The 22,859-nt window shown below is 32.4% G+C and overlaps 1 protein-coding gene across 4 annotated transcripts in view; it reads right to left on the minus strand.

Annotated features, from left to right (window-relative positions):
- LOC148282623 (CLIP domain-containing serine protease B8-like) overlaps window positions 1-16,640 on the minus strand; it is a 43,835-nt gene extending 27,195 nt beyond the window's left edge. For all 4 annotated transcript variants that reach the window (XM_088224778.1, XM_088224777.1, XM_088224776.1 and 1 more), the window contains exon 1: window positions 15,998-16,640. In XM_088224778.1, the coding sequence (XP_088080904.1) occupies window positions 15,998-16,076 (79 nt within the window). In that variant the 5' untranslated portion in view covers window positions 16,077-16,640. The remainder of the gene's footprint in view (window positions 1-15,997) is intronic.
- Window positions 16,641-22,859: the final 6,219 nt, after the last annotated feature.

A 22,859-nucleotide genomic window follows, 5' to 3' on the forward strand; every position in this document is an offset into this window, starting at 1 on the left:
CCAGGGTTTTTGAAAACACCCGCGTACTGAGAACTCTTTACAACTCCTTGGTGCAAAGCAGACTCGAGAGTGGCTCGAAGATTTAGGGGCCACATGAACAGATATGTTCTCTAACACATGATAGAGAAACTCCAAAAGAAGTTTCTAAAATATCTCTACATGAGAGAGTACGGGTATTATTCTTGGCTCTACCCGACCGAGTTTCTCCAGGGTATGCTTGGCTACAACAGTTTAGAGACTAGAAGGAATGAGTATTTGACTACACATTTTTATCGATTGTTTCGCGGTATGGTTGATAATCCCGAGATTATGATGAGCATTGGTTGGTATGTTCCTGATAATTACCTAAGACAGCGTCAGCATAAATTGTTTCATATTCCGATATACAGGACTAACTTGCAGATGGGCTACCGCTATGCTGAACAACATCGCTCTGGATATTGATCTGTTCCATGTATCCGAATGGGTTTTCTACTACTTTGACATGAGTCTCTTTCATGTATTTCTTTATTTTTTATAATATGTACGTACTGAATGTATGTTTGTAATGTAAATGTTATATTTAAATAAATGAATATAATTGAATTGAAATCCACTACGCTACGAAGCAAAATTATTAACAGGATTTTTACCAGGTCGCCACCGAGTCAAAAACGTTTGTCGAAAATTTCTTCGGTTTCTCTACATGAGGGAGTGCAGATATCATCCATGGCTTTATCTCACTGAGTTCCTCCAGGGTATGCTCGGTTACAGCAGTTTGAAGACTAGAAGGAATGTGTATTGAACCACGCACTTCTTTCGATTGTTGCGCGGTATTATTGACAACCCTTAAATTAACCGGAGCATTAGCTTTTATGTTCCGAATTACCTTAGACAGCGTTAGCATAGACTGTTTCACATTCCAATATACAGGACCAACCCGCCAATAGTTATGCCTGTTGGAAGGGCTATCTCTATATTGAACAATATTACGGGAGGGAGTTTTTCGTTACAAGATTCTCTTACTTTTTTAACATATTATTATCTGGATATTACAACAACAACAACAACAAACCATCACGCCGTTTCCCCGTAAGGGTAGGCAGAGAGAATAGAACGCCACAACACTCTATCTTTGCATACAGATCTCGCTTCCTCTACATTCATACATCTTCTCATGCGCGCGCGCCGATTATTCCGACTTTTGACATGTCCATCTTATATATAAGTATTTGTTGGATTTGGTCATGCCATGTCTTTCTCGGTCTTCCTCTATTTCTGCATCCATCAACATTCGCATTGTAAATATTCTTAGCCGTTCTCTCGCTGTCCATACGTTCTACATGTCCAAACCAGCGCAGAGCTCCTTTCTTGATTTTACTTGTATGTTTTTTTATATATACCTAATTTAACCTAATTATTTTAATTATTTCTATATAATATATTAATTAAGATATTCCATTTTGTAATGTGCATATTTACGAATAAACAAAATTGGATTGAATTGAAAAATTGAATTGAATTGAATTGTCCAGTATTCCGGTTCGATTTCACAAACAGAACTGTATTCCTCATTCGTCCAGACACGAAAAAAACGCATTAAGGAAAAAGACGCATTAAAAATAATAATTCACACTTTAAAAAAATGTGCAATTAATTACCTTTAGGTCGTGCGCGCGTAGTCTTTTACGGGATTCCCGAGAATTTCACAATGCATACGACGCGACGCACGTCACGGCAAGAGAACCCGAACACACTCTCCGTGTGAAACATGACGCATGCTAAGCTAACCTGATTATTGGGTATACTTGTAAACATGAATGCCACGCGTTCGTAAGCAATATAATATCATTGTTGAGAAATCAGAATTAACATGAACACATTACCAATCTAAATTTATTTCAACAGAGAGGGAAAAATTTTTGAGAAGGGAATATGGAAGTCTAGGCATAAGCCCTGTAAATGCCTAGACTTCCATATTCCCTTCTCAAAAATTTTTCCCTCTCTGTTGAAATAAATTTAAATATGAACAACTCCCTAGGGAGGAAATCCAGCCAGTCTGCAAGCATTTGGACATAATCAAACATTGTTACATTACCAATCGTCTGGTTACGTTATGACTTTAAAACGGAAAACCCCGACTCAATATTATTTAAACTTGTTTTACAGTTTGAAGATAATTAAAATATACTTTTTCTTTCTTCATGTTCTAGAAAGTATAAGGTAGCGGACAATAATGCCGTACACCTAACTTTAAATTTTTTTTTTTTTTTGAAGTTCAACAAGGATACATAAAATACACACAATTTTTAAGTAAGCATTACTAACATTTTAATATTATGTTAATAAAATTTGTATAAAACCACTCACCGACTTATCTGTCTACCGGTTTCGAGACGTAACCCGTCTCTTCGTCAGGACAACAACACTGAACCAACATGCAAATACCACTACACACCTTCACCATAGTAGATTTGCAAAAATATAAAATCGACATGCAGGTTAGACACATGCTTCACTACGCCACCACCGAGGGTTAATGACTTATGAAGCTAATATTTCAAAAGGATCCACAATCAGAAAAGGAGGAAAAGGGGAGGGGGAGGGTAGGGTGACCATTACAATGAAATATCGAATAATGGACTATATTGGAAATTTACTTGATTATTAATTAATGGGACATTATTTTTCAGTGAGTAGTGGTATTTGCATGTTGGTGTAGTGTTGTTGTCCTGACGAAGAGACGGGTTACGTCTCGAAACCGGTAGACAGATAAGTCGGTGAGTGGTTTTATACAAATTTTATTAACATAATATTAAAATGTTAGACCACAAAGTTAATGCTTTGAATATTAATAATATTACTAACATTCTTTATATATTTCCTCAATTATAGAACTCCACCATCTTTTATAAATTATATAAAATAATTGTGTAAAATCAATTTAAGTTATAATATAGATAAAGTTTACTGAAAGATAAGAATAAAGATTGAGTTAAAGAAATAAAATTCAGTTAAACATAAAAAACTACTTTTTTTTAAGAAAAAAAAAAGATAAACACATATTAGAGGCAATAAAATAAACGAAAAATAATTTTAAACGTCATTTAAAAAAAAATATTTTTGTTTCAAAGCTAACGTTCGTTTATTTACAATATTTTGAGTTTGTCCAAATTTTTGTAGACAGCGACTGGATTCTACTCCCTGGGGAGCTGTAACATCAACAGATGAAAGAGTTGAAGGAATATAGATGTTCAAATATGGACAGAATGGAGAATGTTACAGTGTGTAAAGTGGCCACTTAAACCAGCCGATGACAGGTCATCTTAAGAACTAATACAAACTTTTAATAACCTTACAATTTTTTATCACAATTTTTCAATAATATATTTTTTCAAATTAATTTGATTTACTTCGATCTTTAAGCTGTAAAATGAGTTACCTGAAGAAATAAAGGATCTCCTTTATTTCTTCAATCCCTTGAACAATGAGTTTTGATATTCTGTTTTTCTCCTCATTGGTAAACGTTCAACAATATTTTGAGTTAGTCCAAACTTTTGTAGACAAGAACTGGATTCAACTCCCTGGGGAGCTGTTTATATTAACATATTACAACAGAGATGAAGAACATTTAAGATAAGTTAATATAGAAGTCTAGGCATCTACAGGGCTTATGACCTTGATAAATCCACCCGGTCCATGAAAACGTATAGAAATTGAAAAAATGTCATTTTCATGCGTTGCCTAGTATGTAGGTGAAATAATTCAATTAGATGAATCTCACCCGCATAAAAAAAGGTTTCAGCCCTTTAACTTCACAAACATCAACAGATGAAAGAATTGAAGGAATATAGATGTTCAAATATGGGCTGAATGGTGAATGTTACACAGTATGTAAAGTGGCCACTTAAACCAGCCATTGACAGGTCATAAGCCCTGTAGATGCCTAGACTTCTATATTAACTTTTCTTAAATGTTCTTCATCTTTGTTGTAATATGTTAATATAAACAGCTCCCCAGGGAGTTGAATCCAGTTCTTGTCTACAAAAATTTGGACAAATCCAAAATATTGATGAATATTACATTTTTCTGATTTTAAATCTTTCATTTTTGCATGTGTATTGACTACACAGCGCCGTAACGCGATGATGTTTTTGGCACAGAAAGGGAAGGGTTATTATGAGTATATTGATTGTATACATAAAAACAGGATGAGCATTCTTTTCATAATTTAAATCTTCTGAAAGTAGTATTTTTTTATTGATCTTTGAACAAAACGTGTTTTTCGTGAAGCTTGAGGACAAAACGTTGTTTGCATGTTTTCTAAAATGCATAAAATGTAATTTGGATGCAAATCAAGTCTTATTAATATTAGTTTATCGACATTTGTAGCAGAGTTCATTCTGAAATAATTAAGCTGTCAATGGTCCTGGAGCCTTATGCAGGAAAGATGTGACATTTTGTCAACCACTCGACAATTGTCGATTGAGCATCTCGATTGCTTTGTCATAATGCTATTCTTGAAAACCCTCCGACAATTTAATTACAAAGACGAATGAGAAAGTGGCAACACTGACAAATCCGTATTTATCTATGGCTCTCTTGGTCTCATGCCACACGTAAACTTTTATTGTTTGTTGTCAGACTTCTCCGTTGAATATTGTGTGTATGAAATATTATTTTTAAAAAAATGTTTTACTGAGACACTGCGACATTGATATTTTAAATTAACATTTGACATAACACACATCTTCATGGTATTAGAAATATTTCATATTCATTTAATGGATTTTAAAAATATATTGTATAATACCATAGAATTAAGAATAGTCCAGAAGGAGCGCAGAATCATATTTGAATACATCGAACTGTGTCCAATAATTTCCCCACGATGCCTCACTTTTGACGCGCGCATTCGTGATATATCTGTGTAATGTTTGTAATGTTGAACGATGGGAAAAAATATAATTATAACACAAATGTAAGGTAAAAAAAAAGCAATCTCTTAATTTCTCTCAAATTTTGTTGTGCAAGCGGAAATATTGATTGACACAACAGAGTAGATAAGTAAAGGGTCATTTAATAAGAGTAATTGAATTACTGAATATTTTTAATTGAATCGGCATTTACTTCGTAACACTTCATTATAAATTATTATGAAAATAAAACTTTGTTATCAGTGTTACCTCACCGCGGTTAGCAGAGCGATGTCTTCCCACACATTAAATCTTAGACTTACTTATTGCAACTTCCACTTATGTGCTAAATTTTAAGAAATAAATTCGACTTAATGTTTCGTCCATGTTTTCATATTTGTACTTAAGATAACCATCCATTCATATGCCAACACCTTAGATAAGAATAAAACCCCCTGCTCTAAGTTTCACTGATTAATCTGTTTATTTTTTGTTTAGATTCGATGACATTGTGAACAATATTCTGTGTTTATTATATTAGTTTTATATCACCCGTCGATGGGAGGAGTGCTCTCCCGAAACTTTAGTTGTGTTCTTGTAAAAGAATAAAATTGTGTAACACCGAATTACTGAACTTTAAACTTAAAATATATAAAACAAATTTTATTTTACATAAAACGGATATTTTTATATCATGTTAAATAATATTTTAAGTTTTAAAGATAATGTCGGTCAAATGTCACGATTGAGTTGTTTGATCCGAAATCCTATTTTCATTAGTTCTCTCATTAGATGACCAAAGTAGGGTAAAAAAGTTTACTACCCTGGCAACACTAACGAAATGTTCATTTTGTTTCTTCGACAATCTCACAGATGGAAAAATAAATTAATTTAGCAAATGGATGTGTATGTAACAAATGATGCATTTGTTACATACACATCCATTTGCTAATTACACGTGAAATGTGATTGCATCCTGTTTAGTTAAGATCCTAGCAGTATTTCTACATTTTAAAAGGACACAACACGGCATAGTTGAATTCAAATCAGGAGTTGCATACTGAGCGACGTCTACAAAGAAACTAATGGGTCAAAACGTAAACCTACTAATTTATGAATAGTTTAGTCGCCTTCTGTTTGATGTGCGTATGCGGTTTCTGGACTATTCTTAATTCTATGTATAAAACATATCACAAATACGTATTTTGACATAGACGAGCGATAAAATAATTTTGAAATAATGTTTCTAGAGAAACTTCATTTGATAATGGATTAAGAAAAACTACAATTATATTTGTTGCACATTTGTTGATACGCCATTATCATTACATTGATCAGTGTTGTAAATTTTAAGTCAAAATACAACAAAAATACCTAATCGTCATTCAAACATGAATGCCGAGCAATTAGCAAGAAGGAAGTTTGACAGCTAAAGTTACGATGTCGCATTCGATTGTCAATGTCGAATGCTGGCACTCGAGATAAAGTCGATTGGTTTCCAATCGACTGCATTCGTATGGGTGGTTCAAGAATGCTGTCACCGTCGAATTACGGAAGTCGCATACGATTCTAAAGACGAATGAGTCCAGCATAAGGCCCCTGGTTCCACTTGGACATATTATATTATATTTTCTTGTTCTTCAACTGGATATATAGTTCAGAATGACATGCAAAATGCAATTTGTCCCCAATCAAAAATGGCGGATCCCACGCTGTGATTGGTTTCCTAGCACATTGTAGTCGGGCGCTTCGAACAATAGACTCTAGCCTATAGCGGGTGTTTTTCGCGATTAGCGCAAAAATATATCGCTTTCTTAAAATTGACACAATTTCTAAACCAAATAATATTTTTGATCGAAATTTTCAAAGAAATCATATTTGACATTTGATCATCAAAAATAAATAAATTTAGGTAAAAAGTGGTCAATAATTGGTTTTACTTTGCATAATCGGTCGGAACTATCTATGATTTCTTCATTGTTAGAAAAATGCCACGCTTTCCATATCTGCCGAAACCGGTCTCTGGACATCGTTTTAGCAAAATAAGGAGTTTCGGTTGTTGGTTCAGTAGACCAGTACTCGTCCCTTATATCCTTTCGAACTTGTCCCATCAAAATAATCAGCCCCAAAAACTTTTTCATTTCTTTCAAAGTAATATTTTTCCACTTTCCCGATTTTTTATATAATTTGTAATTATGTGAGTTTTGGTGGTAATATCTATTTGATTCGTTTATAAAATATTCAAACAAATCATCACCGATAAATAACTCTATCGCATCACTTACAGTTTGAGGACAATGGACATTTGAATTCAAACCGCGGCGGCCTAAAAACGATTCCAGAACTGGAGGATTATCAAACGATGACCACTCGTCCACATCCTCATCTGAGCTCGTCTTCGAATCAGAATCACTTTCAATAGTGCGACGGTGAAACGTTCTAGGTCTTGGTATTTGTTCATCATCACTCGGTTCTTTGTCTGACAACTCTTCAATGTCATCATTCCATGAACAATTAGATAAATTGTCGGCATACACTTCATCGTCACTATCATTGGCTTGTAAAGACATTTTTGTAGGGGTAACGTCCTATACAATGCTAATATATTCAAATAAGAAAATACCAAACAGTAAACAAAACAGTGCGAGCGGTATGAAAAATAGTCCAATACGTGAAATGACTCAAACTAAACTGGAGATTGAGATCGCATAAAACTCTAGATTTCTGGCGACGCCTTTACAAGTGGCACACTAGCCAATCCGGACAAGGCATCTCAAATAACGTTGACAGACTGTCGCCTAGCACCCCAGGTAGCAAATCACCCTTCAAGGCGTTTTATTTCACGCTGATAACAAACCCGTTTAATGCCGTTTCCCGCCAACAACCGACAGTCGACAAAAACGGCATTTGCCGTGTCCCGCGGTTGACCGACAGTCCGCGAAAAACGGCAAATGCCGTGTCCCGACGACAATGTGCTAGGATAAAAAATATTTTGTTCCAATTTGTGTGCTGGTGAAAACACTATTATTTACAATATCTGAGTTCGTCCAAATAGTTGCAGACAAAATACTGGATTTCACTTCCTCGAGAGTCATTAAGATCAACGAATTACAACAGAGATGGACAATACCTTAAAGAAGGGAATATGGAAGTCTAGGCATTAACAGGGCTTGTGACCTTGAAACCAACTGGTCGAAGAAGAAGTTTAAAAATTGGAAAATCGTTTTCTGACGTTGCCAGTATGTGAAATAATTTAGTCATAAATCCCTTTACGACAATAAAGGTTTCAGCTCTTTAACTTCACTAAATTCAACAGGTGGAAGAATTGAAGAAATATAGAAGTTCAAACAACAACAAATCAAATGGTGAATGTTACACAGTATGTGAAGTGGCCACTTAAACCAGCCAATGACAGGTCATAAGCCCTGTAGATGCCTAAACTTCCATATTTCCTTTATTAAGGTATTATCTTACCCCGTTGCAATTTGTTAACACTATTATTTGTTCAAACGTTAGGACATGTTTTATATTGAAAAAACGTGATTTTAATTAATTGTGTTTTTTCTTACTAATTTATATTACAAACTTTAAAATTTTAATTAACCATTTATTTTAAATTTGGGATAAATCACTTTTTGATGTTTGCTTCTTTCAACAGTGTTTGAGTCTTTCCAAAGTTTTGTACACATTATTTGGATTCAACCCCCATGGGAATTTATAATATTTATATACTACAACAGAGATGAAGAACATTTTATAGAAGGAAGTATCAAAGTCTAGGTATTTACAGGGCTTATGACCTGTCATTGGCTGGTTTAAGTATCCACCTTACACACTATGAAACATTCACCATTCACCATTCTTCCTTTATAACAGATGACCGAATCGAAGGAATATGGAAGTTCAAACATGGGCAGAATGGTTAATGGTACACAGTGTGTAAAGTGAACATTTTGACCAGCCATTGACGGGCCCTGTAAATGCCTAGACTTCGACATTCCCTTCTATAAAATATATCTGTTGTAATATATCAATGTCCATAACTTCACTTAAATGATTCGTTACCTTTTAGTGCATTTATTTTTTCAGGAAAAAGATATATTAGCGTTCTTATAATTGAACTTAGTTATGCAGAAAGCAGCCAGCCATAGAAAAGTGAAACTGAGATAATAGCACTTTTATGAAAAGTTAAAAATAAAAAGTTAATAATCAAATCTACTCAACAGTTGGAATGGTTTTGACTTTGACAAATGATAAACAATGAATACATATTTTTTATATATTACAAACAAAAATCTCATTATGTATTTGACCAGTTTTAATGATTTTTAAAGTACCGTAAGATGTTTCCAGTGTCGTGGGTGTTTTCTGCAAGTTGAGAAATGGAGTTTTTGTGATCACTGTTTTCAGAAGGTGATTATTACAGTTTTTGTATGAAAGCGGTCTGGCTGTTTTTAGCAAAACATAGAATTGACCTTACTTCACCCGATAAAACCAATGTCTATTTTTTTTAAATTCATGAACTGGTTGCTTTCTGCTGCATAACTACGTTAGATTTACTCAAATATTTAAATTTGGGCAGCTATTTATTTATTTATTTATTTTGGACAATATTCAACGAGTTGTAAATAACTCACTATTAGAAAATGGAAATCAAGTTGGGGTAGAGTGGGGTTTGAACCCCGGACCTCTGATCCGTGAGGTTTGCAACACTAGCCACGGGACCACAAACCGATTTTATTCTATTCTTCTTCAATGTGTAAAATTTTTTATTTGTTGATTTTTTTCATTGCGAGAGGTAGGGTCAAAGCACCAGTAAATGACCACCCCCCAGAAAATGACCATTGGTTAATAAAACACAATGTAATAAAAATTGCTACATGTGTCCAGTCAAAAAACTTTTAACACTAGAAACTATGACAAAAGCAGTAGGCGGACACATCTTTTGGTAAGAAACAAATCTATCAGTTTTGAACTGTGAGTTGTCAAAAGGTAATAGTGCGTCTTCCCGTTATTGTTCTGAGATTAAAAGTGTTTTTGTAAGGAAAGGTGTGGTAAGTGTTTTATTTGATGCTATTTCTTATACACTTCTTTAAATATATCCATATTCTAATGTGTTAGGGTGTTTTATGATGTAACTAAATCTGAGTATTATTTTTACTAGGGTAGTTGTGGTCATTCACTGATGATTCTGATATGTTTTTAGAATAATATTAATTATAATTGTAATACTCGTATTTCAATAAAAAAGTAAAAATACTTAGAAAAATGAATGTGTTTTTTATTGTTTTATTTTATTTTGCACGCTAAAATAATTAAATTTATACCTTTAATGTGGATTTCACTACAAGCTGAAACTTAAACGGTCATTCATTGGTGCTTTGACGCCACTGGTATCCCTATTTTTTTTTAATTTGTCTGCATGGTTATAATAGGAAATATATCATACTACGAATACCGATTAAAATATATAAAATGGATTTAGGATAATTAATTGTATTTTCAAAATCAATATGGATATTGTGGAGAAATGTTTTCATACATAAATATAAAAAAGAATTTCAATAAAAATACGTTCGTAGAAAAACGCGACGTGTTTGTCCTTGGTTGTTCTGACGTCAAAATTCCTGATATTATTCTACACAAATTTCAATGGCAGTAACAAATAAACATGAATCGTGACGTATTAGGGGCGTGGCCAATGGAATCACAGTTTTTGCGGGAAATCAAAATTACAAATTTAAACATATTTTTTATGTTACTGATAATAAACAAAATTAATTTTTTTACTGGACAGTATTAGGCCTTTATTACTTTGAATTAGAGATGTAACGATACATAATTTTGCCGATACGATACCGATCATTAAGGTAAATAATCGGCGATACCGATACCGATATCGGTGGCTCAGTAGAAATAGAAAAAATAAAACAAATAAATAATGAACAACTGTCTTTATTCTGCATAAAACTTACCTTTATTTATTAGAGGCTGAACCTTGAGAAGGTTGTAATCCAAAATGTTAAATTAAAATTCGAAGAAAACATTTATTTATATGGAACAATCAAGAATATTGTCAAGCAATCAAAACGCTAATTAAGAATGTAATTATCATTAAATTACACAAAGTGGTAAAGTTAACCGATACACAAGATAAAATCAGTAATTAAAGTCAAGTTTTGGTAGATTTTTGTTAAGAAAACAAAGTTTGTTCAAATTATTAGCAGACAATCTGTTACGCAAATCATTTTGTATGAGACCTGCAGTTGAAAACAGACGCTCTGAGTCAACTAAGCTCAGTTGATAAGACAAGTATGATAGCTTTTCAGACTCTTAATATCGGCTGTATATAATCGGCAATGCCGATATATCGGTCTGCCGATTATATCGGCCGATATATCGGTATCGGAATCGTTACATCCCTACTTTAAATGAAAAAAAAAAGCAATATTTCTCTATTGTATTTTATGTGCAGCTCTGAAAATTTTACAAATAAAAAAATTTAATTATTAATACGTCAATAGTAAATCTAAGATTTGTCGCGAAATACATCATTGCTAGTATTCAAATCCCTTCGTGAAATGGCTCCAAGATACCTATCGGAGCTCTGTCTCTGAAAATACATGTCAAAGAAAATCTACTCTTATATCAGCATTTAATTGAAGCACTTCAAGAAGGCATTTGATACAGTCCACATAGATACCCTTCTAGATAAACTACAACATACAGGAGTTAAGGGACAAGCTCTCAAAATATTTAAAAACTATCTACAAGGAAGAAAACAGTTTACGAAAATTGAAGAACAAAAAAGTGAAATAACAACAATGCAATTTGGAGTACCTCAGGGATCAATATTAGGACCATTGTTTTATATAATATACATTAACGACATAATACACAGTGACATAATGGGAAAAAAAACAATCTATGCGGACGACTTAGGAATTTTATATGAAAACAAAAATGACATTGAAACCACTAAAACCATCAACAATGACGTGCAAAAACTATTAGAATGGACAAACAAAAACTTCTTAACACTAAATGCCAAGAAATGCAATATAATACATTTTGAAACACAAAAGAAGAACCATAACATGAACATAAAAATAAACAACGAAACTCTTAAAGAACTAGAACATGTGACTTACCTAGGACTCACAATGGACAGACAATTAAAATGGACAAAACACATAGACGGACTCACTGAAGTAATGGCATCACTACATAGCCTCTTCTACAAAATTGAAGATTTTATACCAAGAAAGGAAAAAATTATGATGTACGAAGCCTATGTCAAAAGTAAATTGAGTTACATGATCGCCTTCTGGGGAACTGGTAACAAGACAGACATAACAAGAATACAAAGACAACAAAATAAAATTCTTAAACTAACATACAACCTACCCTACCTGACCTCTACGACTGAACTGTACAAAAAAACACACCAGTTTGACATAAACTACTTGACTTAAATTGAGACCTTAAAAATTATGCATAAAATAACACTGGGAAACATACAAGACGACGACATAATATTAGTCAAAAATGCTGACATACATAAATATAACACCAGACAACAAAAACACTATCATATTGAAAAAGCAAAGACAAACACAGGACAGTCAAAAATACTACATAATGGACTTAAACACTACAACGACCTACCTTACTACTTGAAAACTTTTAATGGAGACAAATTTAAAATCAATCTGAAAAAGCACATGATGACTGAACTAACTAGACTAGACGAGACATAAAATGACTAGACAATATTAAATTTCTAATGTAACCCTAACGGGTTTTTTAAAATTGTAAATAAATAAAAATAAAAAAAAATTCAGCCAGAGGAAAACTTGTCGAAATCCGGCGCTCCCCAAACACCAGATTAGGAGATCGTGCTTTTACCGCTGCCGGCTCCTCTGTCTGGAACTGATTGCCTTCAAATTTACGACTCATCAACAGGCCCAGATAGTCCAGGGGCTTTATGCTGGACTCTTTGTTGTATTTTAATTTAAAAATTACAACACTGATCAATGTAATGATGACGGCGTATCAACAAATGTGCAACAAATATAACTGTACTTATTTTTAATCCATTATCAAATGAAGTTTCACCAGAAACATGATTTCAAAATTGTTTTATCGCTCGTCAATGTCAAAATACGTATTTGAGATACGTTTTTTACTATTTGTTTTAATAATCCATTAAATGAATATGAAATAATAACATGTAGATGTGAGTTATGTCAAAGGCAAATAATAATTATCAGTGTTGCAGTGTCTCACTAAAACATTTTATTTTATTTCATAATATTCCATACACAAAATTTTCAACGGAAAAAGTCTGACAACAAACAATAGAGGTTTACGTGTGACAGGAGAGCCATTGGCCATAGATAAATACGAATTTGTTAGTGTTGCCACAGTCTAATTTGTCTTTGTAATTAAATTGTCGGAGGGTTTTCATTATGACAAAGCAATCGAGATGCCCAATCGACTAATGTCGAATGGGTGACAAAATCTTTCCAGCATAAGGCTCCAGATCCCAACTTAAATCTCGCTTCTTTAGTTTGTCACACCCTCAATTTTAAAAATATAATATGTAACTTTGGCATAGATATAATGTAAGTTTACGTATACATTGGAGAATTATCACCTTTTTTAAAACATTTTTAAAGTAGACCTTTGGTCTACAAAATACTGTCCAGTACAAAAAATATTTTTTTGCAAATTATTAGTAGCTAGCATAAAAAAATACTTTTAAATATGTAATTTTGAATTCCCGCAAAAAAGGTCCATTCCATTGGCTACATGTTTTTTTGTTCCTGAACATTTAAGTATGTTTAGAACATTGTCGCGAATCTTGACGTCACAACTATCAAGACCAAACATGACGCGTTTTTCTAGAGACATATTTAAAAAATTTATAAATGAAAACATTTCTCCACAATATCCATATTGATTTTGAAAATACAATCAATTATTATAAATCTATTTTAATTTTTTTTTATCGGTATTTGTAGTATGTGATGTTCCCTTGCGGTGATTTTTCACGAAAATGGCGCTATATAAATCAGTCAAATATTATTAAGATATAAATTTGTTGTAACAGAGAGGGAAACATTTTCGAGAAGGGAATATGGATGTCTAGGTATTTACAGGGCTTATGACCTGTCATCGGCTGGTTCAAGTGGCCACTTTGCACATTGTGTAACATTTAGTCACATTCTAGTAACATTCATAAAAGTAAACAGATGGAAGAGTTGAGGAAATGTGGATGTTTAAACGTGGGCAGAGTGGTAAATGTTACATGGTGTGTGAAGCGGCCACTGAAACTAGCTGATAACAGGTCAGAAACCCTGTAAATAGCTAGACTTCCATATTCCCTTTTTAAAAATGTTTCTGTCTCTGTTGAAACAAATTTAGATCTGATTAACTTCCTAGGGAAGAAATCCAGCCGGTCTGCAAACATTTGGACATACTCAAAACATTGTTAAAATACTATTAAAGAGTTTTCGGTAAACCATTTTTTCAGCGTTTAGTATATTTTGACAGTTACGGGGCTCCTTTAAATATCACGACACTCACCGAAGAGAATTACTAACGTCACGGACGAATTAATTTCAACATTACAAAATTTAAAAAAATCATAGCGATGAGAATATAATACATCAAAATAATTTGGTTGTTTTCTGCTTGGTTTAATAGTCTATTAACAAATAAATAAAAAAAATATAAAACCACTGAACGTCTTAATTGTACGAGTATTAACAAAATTATAAATATTATCTATGATAGCATTTATTATTAATTGCTTTTCGCGAAGAATTACACGACAATTATTTTACTAAATAACTATAGCAGTGTAAGCCACTCTCCAAGTACAAGAGCTAGTATCTTTTTTGTAAAGTTACAATTTTAAGATTAACTAAATATACAAAAGTAGATTGTAATAGAAAAATGCATCATTTTCGAAGAATTACGCGACAATTATTTTACTAAATAACTATAGCAGTGTAAGCCACTCACCAAGTACAAGAGCTAGTATCTTTTTTGTAAAGTTACAATTCTAAAATTAACTAAATATACAAAAGTATGTTGTAATAGAAAAATGCATCATTTTCGAAGAATTACGCGACAATTATTTTACTAAATAACTATTAAATTTTTAAGGCTTTGTGAATTAAAAACGTTTTTGGTAAATAATTTAAACGGTTGCAATTTGCAAGAAAAAGAGGCAACGCTCGCCGAATTATTAATTTTTGTTGACATTCAATCACCTTGGGCACGAAACGGTATCATCTTTTTATACATAATCGAAGTTATTGGTTAGGAACTGATTATCCGATACCGCTTCAATAACTGTTCATTTGGTTGGTGGGAATAAAAACTCATTTTAGCTCTCAAATATCAACAGAACCTCTTATTGTTTGCAACATTTGTTTATCTGCCTCATTTGCAACCGGTTCTGAATTTTAAAAACACAAATATCAAATTAAATCTGTAATACATAAAATTAGACACAATACGATACCCTTTACAGAGACCTTGCACCAGTGAAGTAGGAAACGGTAGCTGAAATATATCATTCAAAATAGAAACAAGAGCATGAAAATTTGTACGAGTTGATGGTAAAACTAGTAGGTGAAGATCCCAGAAGAATTAAATACTTAAGGTTATGATTTTAACTATTTACGTGCTGATGTGAAGTGCAAAAGGCGTGCAAAATATAACGGAAGTCATTTGAAAATTTTTCATTGCACAATGGCACAGTGTTGGACCTTAACCTTTGCAAGAGTATACCAAACATTTTAAAGCATTGTGCAGAGTTTTAGAACGATGCGATGTAATATGTTTCATTACTGAATAACCAATTCAAGATTCACGTTTTCAGCGTTTTAGGAATGTCGATTTACACGGGCATTAAAAATTAAGCAATTCAGATTATTTTACAAACGTCACAATGTTGGTAAATATTGTTTTTTTAAGCAGAATTACCGAACGGTTGTATCCTAAGTATTTGGAATTCAAATATTTAATCGCATCTTACTAAAATTGATAAATACAGACAGTAAAAGCATTATTATTTCACAACTTACTCGGCCCTGCAGCAATCCCGCGCGCTAGGCAGATCAGGACTACTGCGCATATCAGCGTGCTTTCGTTCATCTTAATCATTTTTAACTGGTATTCGGTGTCTTCCTCGCGGTGACTCTTAGAGACCTCGGAACTGGGTGTCAGGAACGCACTTCTCCGACCCAAAACCGCACACCGACTTCTCGATTCGGAAAGACAATTGTTACATCTCCCATCGACCTAAATCCGTCACCTGTTGAAGGAAACAATCAAGCACTCAATTTAAATAACAACATTTTGTTTTTGTTTCCTCCGCGTCATATTTATTTTATGGCGTAGCACACAAGATAACAGATAAATCAAGCTTCCGGAAGCTGTATAATTTTAACACCGAAATTAATTTTAGGCTTTCTTTAAGGTCTGCCTTGTTTTCAAGGTGCAGTACTTCGCAGCCTTCACGATCACTGACCGCCGTACACTCGTCGAAATTCCCCGCACTCGATTAATTATCGCGAACACACCATTGCCGATTGTCGGCGAAGGAAGGTCAGAGCTTCGAGATACCGGCAGGTTATCGGCATGTCATCACTCACTTTCACAACAGTCTGGTTCTGCCGGAGCTCCGCGGTTCCCCGTCCACTCATCTCGACCGCCAATAACCGAGTGACCGGCGCTGGGAAATATTACCGAATTTGTATAATCTCTAAACAGGCTCCATCGAGCTGATCTCCTGTCTAAAAAAAAAGGGTCCGAGCATTTTCGTGTATGCAAATTACTCGAAAACAAGTTTAGCTATAAATACAATAGCATAGATGATTGTTTGTGTAGTTTTATGCGTGTGTTGACGATTGACGTCAATGTTTTGTTGGTTTCCCTTTTTCCCGTTGTCTATAAATAACCACCATGTGTTAGGTTTTTGTAGTCAACTTACCTAAAAGTCTTTAGAGGATACGTCCTGTGAACAGCAGGAAAAATTTTCACAGTAAAAGAACCTTTCATTCAAGATTAATAAAATTTTGAAGAACATTATTGAGTGCATTTGCTCACCATCGCGTAAATTTTTTTTTTTTTTTTTTAATTTGAAAATTTATTTATAAACCCTTACGGATTATTACATTCATTTTACAAAAATATTATATACATTTTTCATTCATACTCTGTTCAAAATAATATTTTTTAAATCTTTTGAAAAGTTTGTCTGAGTCTTTTGTTTAGTTTTGTCTGGTAGTTTATTGTATAATTTCAGTCCTGGTTCATTAGTCTTGATTGTCCTTGTCTTGTTTTAGAAAGTTGTTTGTGGAATTTTTCTGATATTCTCGTATTACGTCCATGTTGACTACAACTTTTAAATGCGTTTTTAGCTGCAATATTTCCTAGTCCTTAGACTTCCATTTAAAATTTAAGATCCACGTAGAAAAAAAATGGCGAAAGATCGTTCTAATCATCTTGCGGATTATGGAAATACCATTATCATAGTTGGGTTAATGGTTAATTTATATACCACAATTTTTGTGAAAACCACCTTAAGGGCGCCGCGACCCGCCGTACGATAATCAAATATCCCAGTGGCTCAATCACAAATAACTATCGACGTGCTAATAAGCGACGTGATAACAATTTCTCACCGTGGTTGTTTATCGTAATCGCGATCACAATGGAACATCCGTGAACACCTAATATTAAATGTCAAAATATTTACGTTTCGTGACGTATGATCCTGTTGTGCAATCAAATATTTGAATTTTACCCGTGTAAATATGGAAAATATTCCAAAACTGCTTTTTTCGTTTTTTTTTATTTATTATTATTTTTTATTTTATTTAAATCTTAAAATAGGGCACACATATCTTACATATTGTTATGTGTGTTCTAATAATAACATTGCAAATATATTTAATTTATAAATTGTTTATCACATATGTCTTGACCATTATTTTAAATTTTGATATGTTTTTTTCTTCATAAATATTTTTTTCCATTTCGTAATACTTTTTAATTGCTTTAAATAAAATTGAATTTTGTGACTTTGCCTTTTTCCTAAATGGAAGTCTAATTTTGTTCTTTTCTCTAGTATTGTTATTTATCATGCTATTAATTGCATTTATCCAGCGGTTGGCAAGCCAAATGTCAAGAAAAGCAGTCGCCATAGTAATTTTTATTTAATTTTCACTTTTTTGTATTAGATAATAATAATAATAATCGAAGTTTACTAACAAAAATAACAATTACTTTATCTACTACATACACACTTAGGTAATAGATTTATCTGGATCATGTCAAGTCTGCCTAACTAGATACAACCTGTTTTAAGGCAGACATTTTTATGCAAAAAATAATCAATAACATTACTACCTAGAGTTAATTTACTATACAGTTATACAATATTAATTTATTATTTAAGAATGTATTTTGAGTAAATTTTCCAATTTTTCTCGACCTAAACTCAGTAACCATTTTTTTTTACAAATTTATTCAATTGAATCCGGGTCATGGTTTTGCAATCTTTGGGTAACATATTGAATATTTTGGGGCCCAGAAACCTGAAATTTCTTTGCCCGAATTAAGAGTTTGTGATAGACCCCATGACTCATCCTCTAGTTTGACTTCTGGTAGTGTGGGACTGTTCCTTTTGGGATTTGATAGAATAATTTACTTTCACAAATATTATTATTCTAAAAATATAAAATTGCCTTATATCTAAGATCTCAAATTCCTCAAATAACATGACGCTGGGGTACCTAAAGGGCTTTTTAAAAATTATTTTAATGATTGATTTTTGAGCAGATTTAAGAGGTTTTAATATAGATTTATAAGTGCCTCCCCATCCTATTATGCAATAAGTTATAATTGAGTCACATAAAATAAAACATAATTGTTTGAGTTTAATTAGGGATAAGATGTTACGTGTTGACTTGAAAATATGGGAAAGTTTTCTAATTTTTTGTGTTTTATATTCTATGTGTTCTGTCCATTTAAAATATTTATCAATAATTATTCCCAAATATTTTATATGGTGTACCGATTCAAGAGCATATTTTTAATTGAAGGTTTTGTTTAGGCTGTCCCACTGTGGTTTTACTAAATGTTATATATTTTTTTTCGTCAATATTTAAAGTTAAGAGATTGTTTTCCAGCCACATTTTTATTATATTGACACCGTTTTGAGCCGCAGAATAAGTTTCATCCCATTTGTCACAAGTAAAAATTAGAGCAGTGTCATCTGCAAATGCAATTATGTCACAATTTTTTATGTGTGTCAGACATAAATCATTAATATACAAAATAAACAAAATCGATACTCCTTACTATTTTGCAAATGCAATATATTGTATTTTTTTTTATAGTAAACGCCGATTTTTTGCCAATGAACTGTATTTATTTACGAGGAAAACAAAAAACAAATCGACACGAGTGTCGACACGAGTGTCGACTTAGAGATTACACACGCGTTGACTCATGACTGCGATATCTTAAGCATGTTCATTATTGTTCATTGTGACCGCTCAAATGCTTGGCATGTTTGTAAGCACGTCGATAGTTATCTGTGATTGAGCTACTGCACATCTTACAGTCGCAGAGCGCATGTACAATTTGAATTCCAGTTCCTTGTTTCCAACCATGATATCTAGGCTTTTCTGACAGAATGCATTAAGTCATTGAAATAAGTTGCGAGATAAGCGAATCGGGTTGTGGTCCCGTGGCTAGTGTTGCGGACTCACGGATCAGAGGTCCGAGGTTCGAACCCCACTCTACCCCAACTTGATTTCCATTTTATAATAGTGAGTTATTTACAACTCGTTGAAAATGGCCACCAAAATTGATATATTCGGGTAAATCGTTAAATATTTCTTTTTTTTTTTAAATTATGTTTATTTTATTATAATATCAAAATTTTGAATTGGTTAACTATGTTATGAAAATCCCTCTCCTCCACTCCTCCGCTCTATTTCCTCATCCCTTAACCTTCTTACGAGTTTTTTTTTCTCATGTCTTATATAATATATTATTTGTCTCTTTACTGTGTAACATATTCTCTCATTATATTTGTGAAAAAAATTAACTGAATGTAGGTACCATTTTTTATATTTTGTATGTATTCTTATATAACAACTGTTGTTTTTCCTTAATAAATGAAAATAAAAATAAAATTAAAAGCTTTTTATTCTTTCAACTCATTATTTCTCTCACAATTTTCTTGTATTTGAATTTTTTTAAAGCATTAAAACAGTAATTTTTATTCTAGGTCATTTTGCATCTATATTTAAAAGTATTTTAGTTATATTTTTTTTTATATTTGAGATACAGCAAAAAGTCACAATGCTTTTATATTATTTATTTTAATTCTTACCTTTGAATTAATATTATATTATTTCCATTTATGTAAATACGTGAGTAATAAGATATACAAACTTTTGAAAATAACTTTTTTACTTTGATTTTTAAACTGCTTACTTCCATTTGTGTTTTTTTTTTTTCGTTCTTATTTGCACTAAAAATAGTTAATTGATAACCTCAGATCATAGAGCAATATTTGAGTTTATCCAAATGTTTGTAGACAAAAGACTGGATTGCACCCCCTAGGAAGTCATTAAGATTAATTACAACAGGGATGGAGAATACTTTAAATAAGGGAATATGGAAGTCTAGGCACTTACATGACTTACATTTAGACAAACTCACATATTGTAACAAAACCAACTGGTCCAAGAAGAAGTTTAAAAACTGGAAAATTGTTTTCAGGCGTTGCCTAGTATGTGAAATAATTCAGTCAGATGAATATCTTCGCAACAATAAAGGTTTCAGCTCTTTATCTTCACTAAAATCGACAGATTGAGGAATTTAAGAAATATGGATGTTCAAACATAGGCAAAATGGTGAATGTTACACAGAGTGTAAAGTGGCCACTTAAACCAGCCAATGACAGGTCATAAGCCCTGTATGTGCCTAGACTTCCATATTCTCTTATTTAAGGTATTCTCCATCCCTGTTGTAATTTGTTAATCTTAGATCATAGAATTAAGATTACGTATAATTATACCTAATATGGAAACTTAACTGGTCCATTTGAATTAAGTCTAACTGTATATACTATAAAAAAACTATGTAATTATACTGTATGTTTCCTTAATAAATCAAAATAATCTCAATAGAATTTCATCAACACAAATTCTTTAATAAAACGTGATAAATTCATTGTAACATTAAGCGGTCGCATCACGTGACATTCCAGTTTCCGTAAAAACAATTATTATTCAAATTCGCAACATACACGAGCTTTAATGTTGTACTAATTCAATGCTGACAGTTCGTCGGTAGGCTATTACCCGTATGCAGAGGCAAACCTTAAGGTGAGGAAAGTACATTATATTGTCTTCACCTTCGGGTTATTCTCTGCATTTGAAATTAGAATGTACTTTCCTCACCTTAAGTTTCGTCTCTGCATACGGGTATATGTCTCACTTCGAGGACGCACAGGAGTTGGTCGTCAACAAAGAAACCATGAAACAATTTTTCATATTTGCATTTTTATGATTTGCCCAAATATTCAATTTTGAGGGCCATTTTCATCGAGTTGTAAATAACTCATTATTAGAAAATGGGAATCAAGTTGGAGTAGAGTGGGATTCGAAACACAGACCTTTGGTCCGTGAGTCCGAGACACTAGCCACAGGACCACAACCCGATTTTATTTGTACATACGAAATGGCACAAAAAACACTGAAAAAATTCGTTTCCCAGTATACGAACGTTTTTTAAGCCAGTTTGCATAGGCAAATGCCCGTTCTAAGAAACCGATTTGTTGCGGCAAAATGCCTTTTAGTTAATACCCGTGTTTGGCAAAAGTATGAATAAATATATTATATTCTTAAAGTTAAACATGATTAAATAGAATTTCAAAATATTTAGTAAACTAAGCGCCCTTGAGGTATTTTTTTATTTTTATTTATTTCAAATTACATTTGTGTACATATTAAGCGGCGCCCGTGTTAAGCCATAATTTCTAACAAAAAAATACAAAGTTAATTAAAATAATTAATAATTTATAAATAATTACAATCAGAATGCAAGAAATAACATCAAATACTTTGTATAATAATGACATATGATACAATATCAAAAATAACAATTTAAATAAAAATGAAATTCTAAATAAAAGAAGTAATATTAAAAACAAATAAAACTAATAAAATATAAATCATTCATAGATGAAGTCACAAACATAAACCAGTATGAAAAATAGTAATATCATTAAAATTAATGGAATATTGCCTTGTGGTGTAATGGTCAGCGCGTTTGTCTACCATGCAAGAGGTCTCGGGTTCGATTCCTGACATGGTTGATATTAAATATTTATTGTCTTATATTATTTCATTTAAAGATTCATTTCATCGTTTCTTTGAATCCCATAAAATAGGTATATTTATGTTTTTCCTTTTTGAAAATGTTTTTTTATTTTTTATATCTGAGCATGTTTTTCACTCTTCATTTTAATTCTTACATTTTAATTACTTTAACAAAAAAATTTCTTTATTTTTAAAATTATTTCCATTTGTAAATACTAACTACAAACTTTCAAATAACTTTTTTTACTTTAATTAAAAATTTTAAACAAATTCCATCTATGTTTTTTTTTTCCTTCCCTTTTTTGTACTTTCATTGATAACCTTACATAATATAATTATTATATAATATGGAAACTTCACTGGTCCATTAGAGTTAAGTCTAACTGTGTAAAATATAAAACTATGTAACTGTACTGTATGTTTCCTAAATATAATAAAATAAAATAATTTAAAAAATTAAAAAGGTGTTTTCACACAAGAATATTTCATAGTCCCTGACTGGTACCTGAATCGTAAGACTGATAGCCTTACCTTCATGTAA

The sequence above is a fragment of the Micrasema longulum genome, unplaced genomic scaffold, assembly GCF_059751315.1.
Source record: "Micrasema longulum isolate JH-2025_06_02 unplaced genomic scaffold, ASM5975131v1 h1tg000309l, whole genome shotgun sequence".
Taxonomy (NCBI): Eukaryota; Metazoa; Arthropoda; class Insecta; order Trichoptera; family Brachycentridae; genus Micrasema; species Micrasema longulum.